General features: G+C 41.8%; 1 protein-coding gene across 1 annotated transcript in view; it reads left to right on the forward strand.

Annotated features, from left to right (window-relative positions):
• Nucleotides 1-12500, forward strand: part of LOC138003736 (meckelin-like) — a 22033-nt gene that overhangs the window by 7741 nt on the left and 1792 nt on the right. Inside the window, exons 2-4 of the mRNA XM_068849959.1 lie at nucleotides 7334-8101; nucleotides 10994-11249; nucleotides 11827-12500. The exon at nucleotides 11827-12500 is cut by the window's right edge and continues 1792 nt beyond it. Of these exons, the coding sequence (XP_068706060.1) occupies nucleotides 7334-8101; nucleotides 10994-11249; nucleotides 11827-12257 (1455 nt within the window). The 3' untranslated portion in view covers nucleotides 12258-12500. The remainder of the gene's footprint in view (nucleotides 1-7333; nucleotides 8102-10993; nucleotides 11250-11826) is intronic.

A 12500-nucleotide genomic window follows, 5' to 3' on the forward strand; every position in this document is an offset into this window, starting at 1 on the left:
AGGGACAAAATCAGACTGAGACATCACTCAGTGAGCAGTGTTGGGTTCTAGACAAGGTTAACAAAGGGAAACTAGTTCTTACAGACAAAGGTTTTGATATTGCAGAACTCTGCCTAAAGAGAGGCATTTTACACAACCAACCCCCAATGAAGTTCGATCTCCAGTATGCAGACAGACATGAGTAGGAATTTTGGCATAGCCACTTTAAGGATATACAAAGAGAACTACATTGGCCGCATAAGGGACTGGACCATATTAAACAGCTGCTGGCCAATGATGAGAATATATATTCTTAGGTATTGCTTTAAGGTATTTGCACACATTGTAAATATTTTGAAAACTCCAGTTGGCCCAAGTGAAACTTAGGAAGCAAAGACATTATACAGCTCCTTGTAAACAATACTGCCCCTCATGCAACTTCCTTTATTGAGTTACAGTCTAACAGTAATACAAAATAGTACCGGTAACTATCTTCTGTAACAGCCAAGTCAAGTTTTAACTGTTAAGGAGATTTAAAATTGACAAGCAGAAGAACTTTAAAAATATTGATAGTTGATAATTAACACATGAGTGTGCAGAAAGCTTGGGGCACCCAAATCATATAAAATCTAACCAAGTGCTGGACCAAAGTAATTAATTAAAGAACATTTTTAAGAAAACTATATGCTTCCAGTGAAAGAAACAATGAAATGCATGATATTCATCATAACATATCTTACTGAAAAAGTACCATTACTAATACTGCTTAAAACGGATAAAAAACAAAGCCCAGAAAAATTTGTGAAGCTAGTACTTTTTTCGGAGGTTACACTAATAAGTGGGGATACTCTTGAAGATAATGTTGTTTTATCAATCTGCATCTCGGACAAAAACTACTTGTTTCACAGTTTTAGTCATGGCATTCACCCAGGAACGCAGAGATCTTATATTTTCAAATGTTGGAACATTTCCTTCCACATGGCATCTGACAGGATGCGGCGATGGGGATCCGCCGCATAATTCACTGAAATCCGCATCTTCCGCATAATTGTGATATTTTCCGCAAAAAACAGAAGAAACACCTGACATTAGTGATAAAGCAGCTCCTTAACATCCTCAAAAACATAAAAGCCAAAGAAATTGACTGTCTTGAAACGCTTATTTTCCTGAACATTGAAGAAAACACACCATTTCGTTCGCAAGATGAAAGTTCGTAAGAAAGATCGTAAGCAGTTTCCGGGCATTTTTTCGCCAATGAGCCTGGACACTAGTTTTTGTTCCTACAATGCTTCCCATTGGACAAGAAACAGTTACACTTCAGCAAATTACATGACTGATAAGATCGAGGGAATGGATCGCGCTCCAAAGGTATTACAATTTTGCTGCATTATCTCCAAATTGGAACAAAATTGATGACGAGAAACAAAATAATTTTTTATCCCTTTATTTATTTTACCAAAAGTCGTGGCAAAATCCCAACTGCTAATCCTTTTATTTCAACGGTGAAAGCTCCATGTATTTTAATCACAAAGGGCAAAAATTCAGTCGCAAATGCGATTGTATTGGTTGCAATTTCGATTACGGATTTACCGTAAGCATGTAAATACATTGGACAGGCCTAATTATTAGTTTTATAACTTGTTTAAATTTCCGCATAATCAACGCATGTTTCCGCATAATATGGCCAAAAATTTCCGTGTAATCTTTAATTTTTTTCCGCATCCTATCAGAAGCCATGCTTCCAGATGCTCTCCAAGCTTCCTAAAAAACTTGTTCTCTTCATGGGGCCATTCTGTTATCTCTTTCCTCAACAAAATGGCGTCAGTAACAGTCTTGCAAACATCTAGGGGAAGATTGCCACGCTCAATGAAAAAAATGTTTGCACAGTTCTGTTCTGGATGGTATGACTCAAGGAAAGTTACATTGCCAACAGTGCAAACCATCCAAACATTCTCTGTAGAATGTGAGAGGTTTTGACTTCCACCAAGAGGGTCTGCCCTATTCCATCGGGACTCGCCCCATACCTTCTATCCATAGGGTGATAGAAAAAACCTCCAGATGAGACTGGCGCACCTGCAACAGAAACAAGTTATTTTGTTCATTATACACATACCTTTTATTACCTCAACATCTTTGAATCTGATCATTATCAGTACAAATTGATGGATTAATTTAATTTGCCTGTGATTTTCATTCTATTAATTTAATTAATTAACTTTAAGTAATTTGGCTGTAATGTCGCAATTATTAATTTCGACATGAACCATTCATTCTGGTGGAAAGAATGAAGCAGCAAAATAAACACAGAGTAAGTGATGTACAAGTCATGCATACAGCAAAGCATTTACACACCTGAAAGATCTTCAAACAACTGAAGCGCTCTTCCCTCAAACTCAATTCCTCTGGAAAAGTTCTTGAATTTTTGGGTGCTACCTTTCTTTCATCAACCTTATTGTGGATGCAGAACCAAGCCTGACTGAACTCCTTGTGACCACAAAAGCCCAACAACCTTGGAAGCTTACTTGCAGTCACTATGCCCACTTTCAGAGAATGCCATTCTTCAGATCCCTGTTTCACTGGGGCATAATTGAATCCACATCGCTCTAGTTTACTGTAATCGGGAAGTTTTACTTTTATTTTTGTTTCCTTTGTACCTCGGAGCAATCCCAACAGATGCAAGATTTCATCTTATCGTTTTTCATTCATTAAAATGTGCTCATCATTTTGGAGTGTCTCCTCAGTATTCTCACTGAGAAGAGGAGTGGTGACTAGATTATCATTTTGCTGGCCGTCCCCTTCTTTATCTGAGCTGGCAAACTTTGAACAGAGAATTTCCTTGTCATACTTCTCTTCAGCATTTTTGCAATAGTTGCAATCTGTAAATACAGCTCTGGCTTGATAAGACTTATTGTAGTGAACCTGCATTGAAAGGCCAGATCTAACGTTATATTTTCTCATTGTCTTGTAAAAATACAATTGAAGATGTTCTTGGTTCACACCACTTGCAATTTTGCTGGACATCTCATCTACATCCCTCTTGTAGTAGTTACTTAAATTTCTATATCATTACTTGTCCCAGCACTTTCTTCAGCACTGCGTTTCAAAGGTTTCCTTGTAGACCTAGTACCTCTGAACGGTTTGAGAGGAATATGGGAGGCCCTTGTAGCGATTCCAGACATTTTCCCTTTCCTGTGCCACGTCTACATTTTTGCATAACCGTCAATGACAGTAGGCAAGTGTTGTGTTTAAAGTAATACTCTAAAAACATTAACACAGCAATAACATGACAGCAAATACCAGATTTCCCTATTGGGCAGGTGCAGTGTCCTTTCACTGGCAGGTTTTTCTGAAACATCACGATCCCAGGACGCGTAATCTCCTCTCCAAAGCTTTTGATTATCATTGCTTTCACAAATGTTTTGTCATTGACCTTAAGAGACTTCACAGTCTTAATTTTCTAGAGAAGAACACTCTTCAGGCTTTTCTAAACTGCCCTTTGCTACCTTGTTTCTTGTGACCAGTGTATGTTGACACCGTGTTGGAATCTACCTTGGGATAACTTCCGCCATGTCTGCAGCTCATGTGATGGGGATCACCCCAAGGTTAGCTGCCCCTTTCGCAACCCCAGTCTTGTTGCCCTCTCCCCTACCAAAGGGGGGCGTTTTTGAGCGGGAATATTTCCCTGTTACTTCTTGTGTATGTAGTGTACATTTAGTCTCCCCGTTGCAGTTGTCCCAGTTTCAAGCAGAGTTGCATGACTACCGAGATCAGGCAGCAGCTTCCTACGTTGGGGTTATCCCGAAGAACAATCAACCTGGTCAATGGCGTTTGATTCTTCTCATCTCCTGAGGGTCACAGCATCAACGACGGCATCCCCAAGCCTTTATTTTCAGTTCAGTATGTCACTGTTGATTCTGTTATCAATGGCATTATGGCTCGGGGCCGGGGAACTCTTGTTGGCAAGTTTGATGTGGTGAGCGCCTACCGCAATGTGGCCATCCACCCGCAGGATCGTTCCCTCTTGGGCATGAAGTGGCGTGATAAATATTACGTGGACATGGCTCCTCCCTTTGGACTACGCTCGGCTCCGTACATCTTTACCTCCATTGCAGACATGGTCGAATGGATACTGACTCAAAACTATGGGGTTGATTTCTTTAATCATTACTGGGATGATTTTATGACATTGGGTCCGCCAGCCTCTCCGGTCTGTCACTACAACTTGCAGGCGTGCATCCGGGTGTGCTCCATCCTCTGCCTCCCCCTTCACCCACCTAAGCTGGAGAACCCCACTACACGCCTATCCATCCTTGGCATTCAGCTGGACTCAACGACACTACAGGCCCGGTTGCCGGTGGAGAAGAGAGATAGGATCATTTCTCTGTTAGATACATGGTCAGTTAAGCGTTTCTGCAAACGTCGCAAGTTGAAGTCCCTTATTGGTCAACTCTACTATGTCTGTAAGGTTGCCCCTCAGGGGAGGACATTTCTCCGCCAGATGATTAACTTGTTATGTACATTCAGGCGTGATGACCACCCCATTCAGCTAAACCAGTCATTTCATCTGGACCTGACTTGGTGGCGGGAATTGATTCAGCAGAGTTTGGATGGTCTTAGTTTCTTGTTGATGCCTGCTTAGGTCCCTCTCCCTGACTTCCAAGTCTCGTCAGATGCCACAGGCTCCCTGGGCTTTGGAGCGATTTTCAACAGCCAATGGTTTTTTGGTGCATAGTCGGCTTCTCAACAACCTCTATCTATTGCTTATAAGGAGCTGTTTCCGATTGTTGTGGCAGCTCATTTGTGGGGTTCTCAGTGGTCTTCGCGGTGGTTCGAGTTCCTATGTGATATCGAGTCAGTGGTGGCTGTATTGTTGTCAGGTACCTCCAGAGATGTTGGCAGTGCACCATTCATTTTCTTTTACAGCGTCATCAGTTTGTGGAAAAGCTAACCTTGTTGCGGATTCTCTCTCTCTCGTTTCCAGTTGCAGCGTTTTCGGCACCTGGCCCCACAAGCCATGGAAACTCCAACGCCAATTCCTCCAGCTCTCCTGACAGCGTTGCAAGTTATCTGACAGCAAGATGCCAGTTTTTTCTCACTCAGGGCCTCGCTCCATCTACACATCGGGTTTACTTATCCGCCCAGTGTTGCTATGCCGAGTTCTGCCGTCAGGAGGGCCTTTTGAGACCAGAGGGGGCCCTTGTGCCAGCCGACAAACGAACGCCAGCCAACGAACGAACACTTGTGTGTTTTGCATCACTGTTGGTCAATAATCTTCACTGCTCATCCATCGAGGTATACCTCAGTACAGTGCGGTCCCTTCACATTGAAAATGGTTTCCCTGATCCCCTGGTCAACTGTCTACAGCTGCAGCGTTTATTGAGGGGTATAAAGTGTGTACAGGGTTCGTCTCCTCCAACTCGCCTCCCGATTACGATTGATCTCCTTCAGATCATTCAGCTTCCTTAGACATGAAGTTCCATGACCATGTCATGCTCTGGGTGTGTTGCCTGGGGTTTTTTGGTCTCTTGCGTGCAGGCGAGTTCACCACTAATTCTTCATTTGACCCCAGTATCCATCTAGCGGTTAGTGACGTACAAGCTGATGCATTGGTGGATCCTACTTGTTTGAAAGTTCTCATTAAGTGCTCTAAGACTGACCCCTTTCGCCTTGGCTGTGTCATCTACGTAGGCCATGGTAACAGTATTATTTTTGCCCAGTGGCAGCCCTTGGTAACTTCTTGGCTCTGCGGGGCCCGTCTCCAGGGCCGCTGTTTTTCTTTGCGGATGGTCGTCCCTTAACTCTGCAGCAGCTGTCATCCATGGTGCAGTCTTTTTTACACTCAGCGGGATATCATGGTTCTTACTCGGGTCACAGCTTCCGGATTGGTGCGGCCACTACAGCCGCACCTTGGGGAGTTCCGCATCGCCCCATCAAGACTTTAGGCCGGTGGTCGAGTGATGCTTACCAACGGTATATCGGCACACCTATTGGCGTTCTGACCCAGGTGTCCAGTCAGTTGGTTTAGCAGGTAGTGCATTGACGTCTCTTTTAGCTGGAGTTGATTGCCTCAGGTCTGGTCCCTTGGGGGGCCGTGGCTTAGTGGCCATGAGCACCCATTGCTCCAGGTTGTCCAGCCCGGAGGTCCTTTCAGCATGGCAGGCAGGGCTCGTGGCTGGGTTGCGGGTAGGGCTGGCTTTTGGGGTGTTCCACCGACCTGGGTTTGGGTCGTTGGTACCAGTCCCCAGATCCTTGGGCACCCAACCTCCATTTGCAACACAGGCATTAATGCTATTTAATGATTATGCCTTTCCTTGCAAGCAAAGTTGGCGACCAAAATTTATGATCCGGCAACCAAATTTTCCCTGTTTGTCGGCAGCTGGCACCTGAGCAAAAAAGTTAATTTCAAGCCCTGAATTTTGATTTCCATTGTTTCAGATTATGATATAATATATATAAATTGTGTGGAGTTTTTGTATTAAAGTAAACACTTTTTCCATGGTGCCTGTACTTCCCGTCTTTTGAAGGCCAAGTTGGAGATTTGTTGTGGTTGTTTACACCTCGGCATGTCATCTGATATCTGGGGAGGGTTTGGTTGCTTTGTGGGTTTGTATAGGCAAAAGGCAATTTAACTTTGATATGAACCAGGACAATATTTAAACCATATAACTTTAGCTGCAATCAATACTGACAAATAGCAATCTCTAAGAGATTTCAAGTGAAGGGAGAATGCAAAAAAATGCACAGTTCTGGACCCCTGTGTTGTCTTTTTTTCCAAAACTGTGAAATTATCTTCTCTATTCATTGTGGTCACTTCTTCAGTTGACAATTTTGACAATAGGATGAAAACAAAACAAATAAAGTGTCTTCCTCCTGTGTTTGCATCATATAATATACACTTAATGTATGGTCCTGAGGGAAACAGTTAGTTTTGTTTTCCCGAGAGTCCTGATGTTTCGTGAGATGAAGTCAAGGGAAACATCAGGACTTGAGGCAAAACAAAACTAATTAGTTTCTAAGGGACCAGACATTAAGTGCTTTGTTATATATTTAGACTTTTCCTTCAACAATCGCGGCAAAACATCCAGAGTGGGCAACAAATGTATCCCGGTTTGGATACATTTAAATTTGATCAGGGGCACATGACCAAGAATCAACCAATCACAGTGCATGTTTTGTTGAGCGAAAGTCTAGGTATAATAACCATACAAATGTAATTATTGTTTAATCTAAATTTTATTAAATTTTGCACGTTTTGTTTTGGTGTACAGTTTATGACTTAGAAAGTTAACCTTGTACAGTCATTGTATCTTTTTTTTCTTGCAACCCCTAACATTGCACATTTTTTATCTTGCAGATTGCTGTTGGTTGTCTGTCTGCTGTTGCTGCAATTCTTGCTTTAGTAAAGGTGACTTCTTGGCGAAGACGAGAGGGCAAATTAGAATTTGATGGTTTTACTATTATAAAATTTATTCTATTTTGCTTTGGGACCTTTTCCGTAGTGCTCTTCTGGATTGCATTTGGAATGTCATTCCAATGGCTGGTTTTCTTCAAGCAGCAAAAAACAGTTTCCCTTCTTCTCCCATCAGAGAGCCAGGAGAAGCTATTTCTCACACTCTTTTACGTTACCTTCTCATTCAAGCTCCTTGAGGTGGTTCACATGTTGCTGACACAGACCTTTTTTGACATATTTTTTATTGATTGGGAGCGTCCTCAGGGAAGAGTCAATCAGCCTGCTCAGGGTGGAGGGACAGGGGCTACTGATGCTCCTGTCAGCATCTGGCGAACTTTATTCATTGCTAATGAATGGAATGAAATCCAGACAATTCGAAAAACGAACCCTGAGTTGCAGGTTTTTCTCGTTCTGTTCTTCTTAAAGGTTGTAGGATTTGAATATTTAGCTACCACCGACCCCTTTACCAGATACACTGCAAATTTTGAGACTGATTACATAGGCAACTTCAGCCAAGTCCTGCGATTCGCAGTTCTTTGCATCGTATTCTTGTCCATTGAGGCTGTGCAGTGGTTTTTCTTTGCATTCATTTATGAGCGTTTCTTTGGGGATGCACTTGGTGACTTCATCGACTTGTGTGCAATGAGCAACGTGAGCATCTTTATTTTAGAGGTTAGTGAAACCATGGATTTTGCAGTTACTGTTAGAGCAGGGTTCGTACAGAGTCTTGAATTCTTGAAGAAGTCTGGAAAAAGTCTTTAATTTTGCAACCAAAAATCTGTGCGAACCCTGGAAAAATAAATCCCAACGTGAGTGGATTCGTATCTCAGTTGGCTAGAGCCTCACACCGGCATTGCGAGGTCATGGGTTCAAGCCCCGTTGCATGAAGTCCTGAATTTTGTCTGGCTTCTCTGCGACAAAAATCGTACCGTGTAAAATCGGCCCTACGGTGTTAAATCGGTAGTATCGAAGACCCGAAGACCAAAGACCCACTCGAAAATGAAGACCTCGCTGGGGCGTAGCCAGGATTTTTCAAAGGGGGAGTCACACTGTGTTCCCCCCCCCCCCCCCCCTCTTGCTCGAAAACGAAGACCCACTCGAAAAAACGTACAATTACGTTGGTTCAAATGTTATTGTAGAAGAGTTAGTGCTAAGCAGATCTAAGCAGTCTCATTGCCTCCAAGATAAAACGTCAGAAATTTATGTGTCTATTTTCTTGACTAAAATACTTTGATAAGGATTTATGTGGCTTATCCAATCCCTAATTTGGTTCATATCTTGCAGTAAGTAGCACAATACTGATAGCAGTGTTTTGAGTTTATTTCTTCATCCCGGTCCCAGTTAATAATATATGGTGAGGAAATGAAGAAGAAATACAAACAACTTGTTAACTGGAACACGGAAAAAAGCATGCATCAATAACTAGGCGGTAGAAACGTTTCCTTTATGATCCAGCCGAAAGGGAACGGAAAGGATACAATACCTAACATTTTCGAGAAGTAAAGAAAAATTAAAGTTCCCCCAGAATAACGGAACAGATAAAAATTTTATAGCGTAGCCTGAAATGAAACTACAAAGCTTTAAAAGCATTCCGAAGAGCTTGGAACAGCGTTTAAAAGCACTTGAAGGAAAGCCGTCGGTGGGTGGCCCTGTGTTTAGTCTGATCAAGCCTCGACAGTCGGAAAATGGGCGGTTGATGAATCGGTGAAGATTTATGTCGGCCTATCATGGCTTTTAGTTCAGCGATACTTCACCGATAACTTGTCGACAATTCGCCAACACTTCGCCGATAATTCACCAAGTATCGGTAGAAAGAAACCCAATACTCAAAAGGGAAGATGTGTGCAGCTTTATGTTATTGGTCGAGTGCGGAACATGACATGACAACGGGAGGAATAGTTTCACCCTTGCTCTGGCTGGGCCGAGTTTTCTGCGATTGATCCCGTTTAACAGCTAAAAATTAGACGACCGGCGATGATACAATTTAAAACTGAAAAAGAGAAGATTGTCCGCCTAAACCATGTTCCCAGTGCTCTTCGGTTCGCTTCAAAGAGATTAGTTGTGTCTCACAGTAAAATCCCTCCCCCCCCTCCCCCCCCCTTCCTCCTAAGCATGATAGCAATAACTGATGTCGTCATCGCCATACGACCCGTCTGCTTAATTAACACACGTGACCGATATCAGACAAATGACTGATATTCGACCTACAAGTTGACCAATATATCATCGACATGTGGCCGATACTCGATCGAAATGCGTCTGGGAACGACTATCGACCGACTGTCGTCCGATTTATATCGACCGTATATTTCCCTAAGATGAGGTTGATTGTCTATTAAATGTGAGTGGGCCATTGATATCGTCTTTAAGTTACACTGATAGGTAAATATTGCGTAACAAAAGGCAGTGGTTTTCCTTGGGAGTGAGGTTTCAAGCCAAGAACCTTCCAATAGAGGGAGGGAGGAGGAATAACATAATATCACCCAAATGTGGTAACTGCGAACTAAAACATTCTTATTGTACGTTTTTTCGAGTGGGTCTTTGGTCTCCAGTCTTCGTTTTCGATCAGTACTACCTTGTTAAACCCATTCTTCCTACTTTCACGGTCACAGATCAACTAACATGTAGTTTTTTTCCACTGTTTGTGATCCTCTAAAATAACAACTCAGGAGGAAGAGAGTTTCGCGAACAAGAGAATTACCGGTAGTTTTAGATAATTGTAGAGAATTGTTGAGAGAAGTCTTTTTTTTTTTAGGTGATAGAGACTTAAAACACCAAAGCTATCTCTAACATTTAAATAACTTTAAAGGTGGGGGGGAAAAAGCAGAAATGTAGTTGGCAGAAACAGTGACTTCTGAGTGTGCACTCTGTTTGTCACTATTTACGTGCACACAAAGTCTCATACAACGTTTTATTACACATAACATGAGAATTTTATTCCATAAAGCTCATTTGTACAAATCTATACGCTTTATTTTCACATGTGGAAAAGGCTTATACAGCCAATCAGAATGGCGTACAGCTATTTCACATGTGGAAGTATAACCAATCAACAATAGCGTAAAGGCGTTTCCATGCCAATCACTCGTGCATCTCGTGGAAGTCGTACTTTGTTATTGAATTAAATTAAATTTGCATTTGGTTCTATTGTTAGTGAGTTTTTGTTTCTAATTTGCGTTCAGAAAACTATTTTAATGAAAATTCTCGTCTTATGTGTAATAAACAGTTAACGACACAGAAAGTGCTTTGTACGGGGTTTTATTCACTCGTTGTTTGTGTCAAAAACCCTCGCTCGTTCGGGTTTTTGACACAAACAACTCGTGAATAAAACCCCGTACAAAGCACTTTCTATGACGTAAACTATATATACGTTTGCAGGCTGGGGAAATCCCTGTCGTTTCGGAAGGGAAAAGCCAGCAATCAGCTGGTATCAAGTGAGGCTCTGTTGCTAACACAACCTCGTTCCCAGGGTCTGCATTCTCGTCACCTCATCGACAACGAGACCCTGGGAACGAGGTTGTTTCTAGCATACCCAAACTGATGCTCAGCATTTTTTGTTGGTAGAATAATCGCTATGGCTACTACATCCATGGGCGTTCAGTGCATGGACGTGCTGACACAAACATGTGGCAGATGAGTGAACAGCTCAAGCGTGAAGAAGATGATCTGTGTGGAAAGCGAGGCCTGGAACCTAATTCAGAACTGCAGACATTTGAAATTGAGATACCATTAAGGTTCCGCGAACAATATGAGGATGTTGTAAGGCCATTGCTCCAAGAAGGGTTGCAGCAACAGAGACGGAACATACCAAATTCCATGGGTACGATCACACATGATACACAATGTTGATAATCACCTGCCCCAAGTTGTTCGAAGGGTGGATAGCGCTTTCTACAGGATAATTCGATTGGTTTTGCTAGTGTTTATCCCCTGGATAGTGATTTATCCGGTGGATAGCGCTATCCATCTTTTGAAGAACCGACGCCATTTGTATAAGTGAGCTTCCAATTAGAGATTGAACGGAATTGCAGTTTGTGTTTATCTCTGGTATATTGAAGGTTCCATTGAATAAAGGGTGCTAAAAGATAATTAACAAAAATACACTACTATGTCACAAAGAACTTGGGCATATGCAAATTAAAAAACCACTTTGCAAGTGAATTATACAGGTATCTGTATGCTGAATTTGCCCAGTCATAAAGGGGGCCGTTTTCACATAGTGGTCACTCTTTTTTTTTTCTTTTTTTTTTTAATTTCTGTGCCATCCAGATCGACCCAAGAGAGATTTCTGGGGTTTTTTAGCATGTTGATGAATCCCCCGACCACAAATTCGGTGCAGCATTTCTGCCAACGTTCTTAACTCTTGATAATGGTTTTTTTTTTTTAATCTTCTCCAGGACAAGATGGCCGTACAACAAATCTTCCCGCTGCAGTCGAGAAGCGTATTCTTGCGTACAACACTCTTAACCGTTTCTTATCAGCGTTTATCGATCATTCTCTGAGAGATTTGGATTATCTTGTCAGGGATAAACTTTTGTTTGAACACATCTTAAACATGGAACTTAAAGAGCTTCCGCCCCCTGATAAAGCAATATTCTATAATGATAACGGTCGTTCTTTCAACTCCATTTTGTTATACGGCAACGAATGGACATTAATGCTGTTTGATCTTCTCGTGTTTGCCTTTGTTGATTCGTTTGCTCAGGATTTTGTTCTCGCTGGTATTATTACCTACATTGTTACAAAGTTATTAATCATGTTGAGAAACAAGTTTGGGAGGAAAAACCTCACCAGAAAGACTTTAGTTGATGACAGGTTCTTAATTTGAGAAACGCTAAAAAATAATTAACTTAACATTTTTCATTGTAATCTCGAGTAATCGTTTATTTATTTTACCCAACCCGTATAACCTCTTAAGATGTATGTAATTTTGTATGTCAAAAGCCCATCGGACATATGTCCTTCAGCCTTTTTTTGAATTTCGCGAACAAAATTCAGCATTTTGTTCTTAATTGTACGTAGCTCTAGTCGCTGTGTCATATAAAAAAATTCGCCTGGCAGCAAATGTAAT

This window comes from Montipora foliosa, chromosome 5, assembly GCF_036669935.1.
Source record: "Montipora foliosa isolate CH-2021 chromosome 5, ASM3666993v2, whole genome shotgun sequence".
NCBI classification, from domain to species: Eukaryota; Metazoa; Cnidaria; class Anthozoa; order Scleractinia; family Acroporidae; genus Montipora; species Montipora foliosa.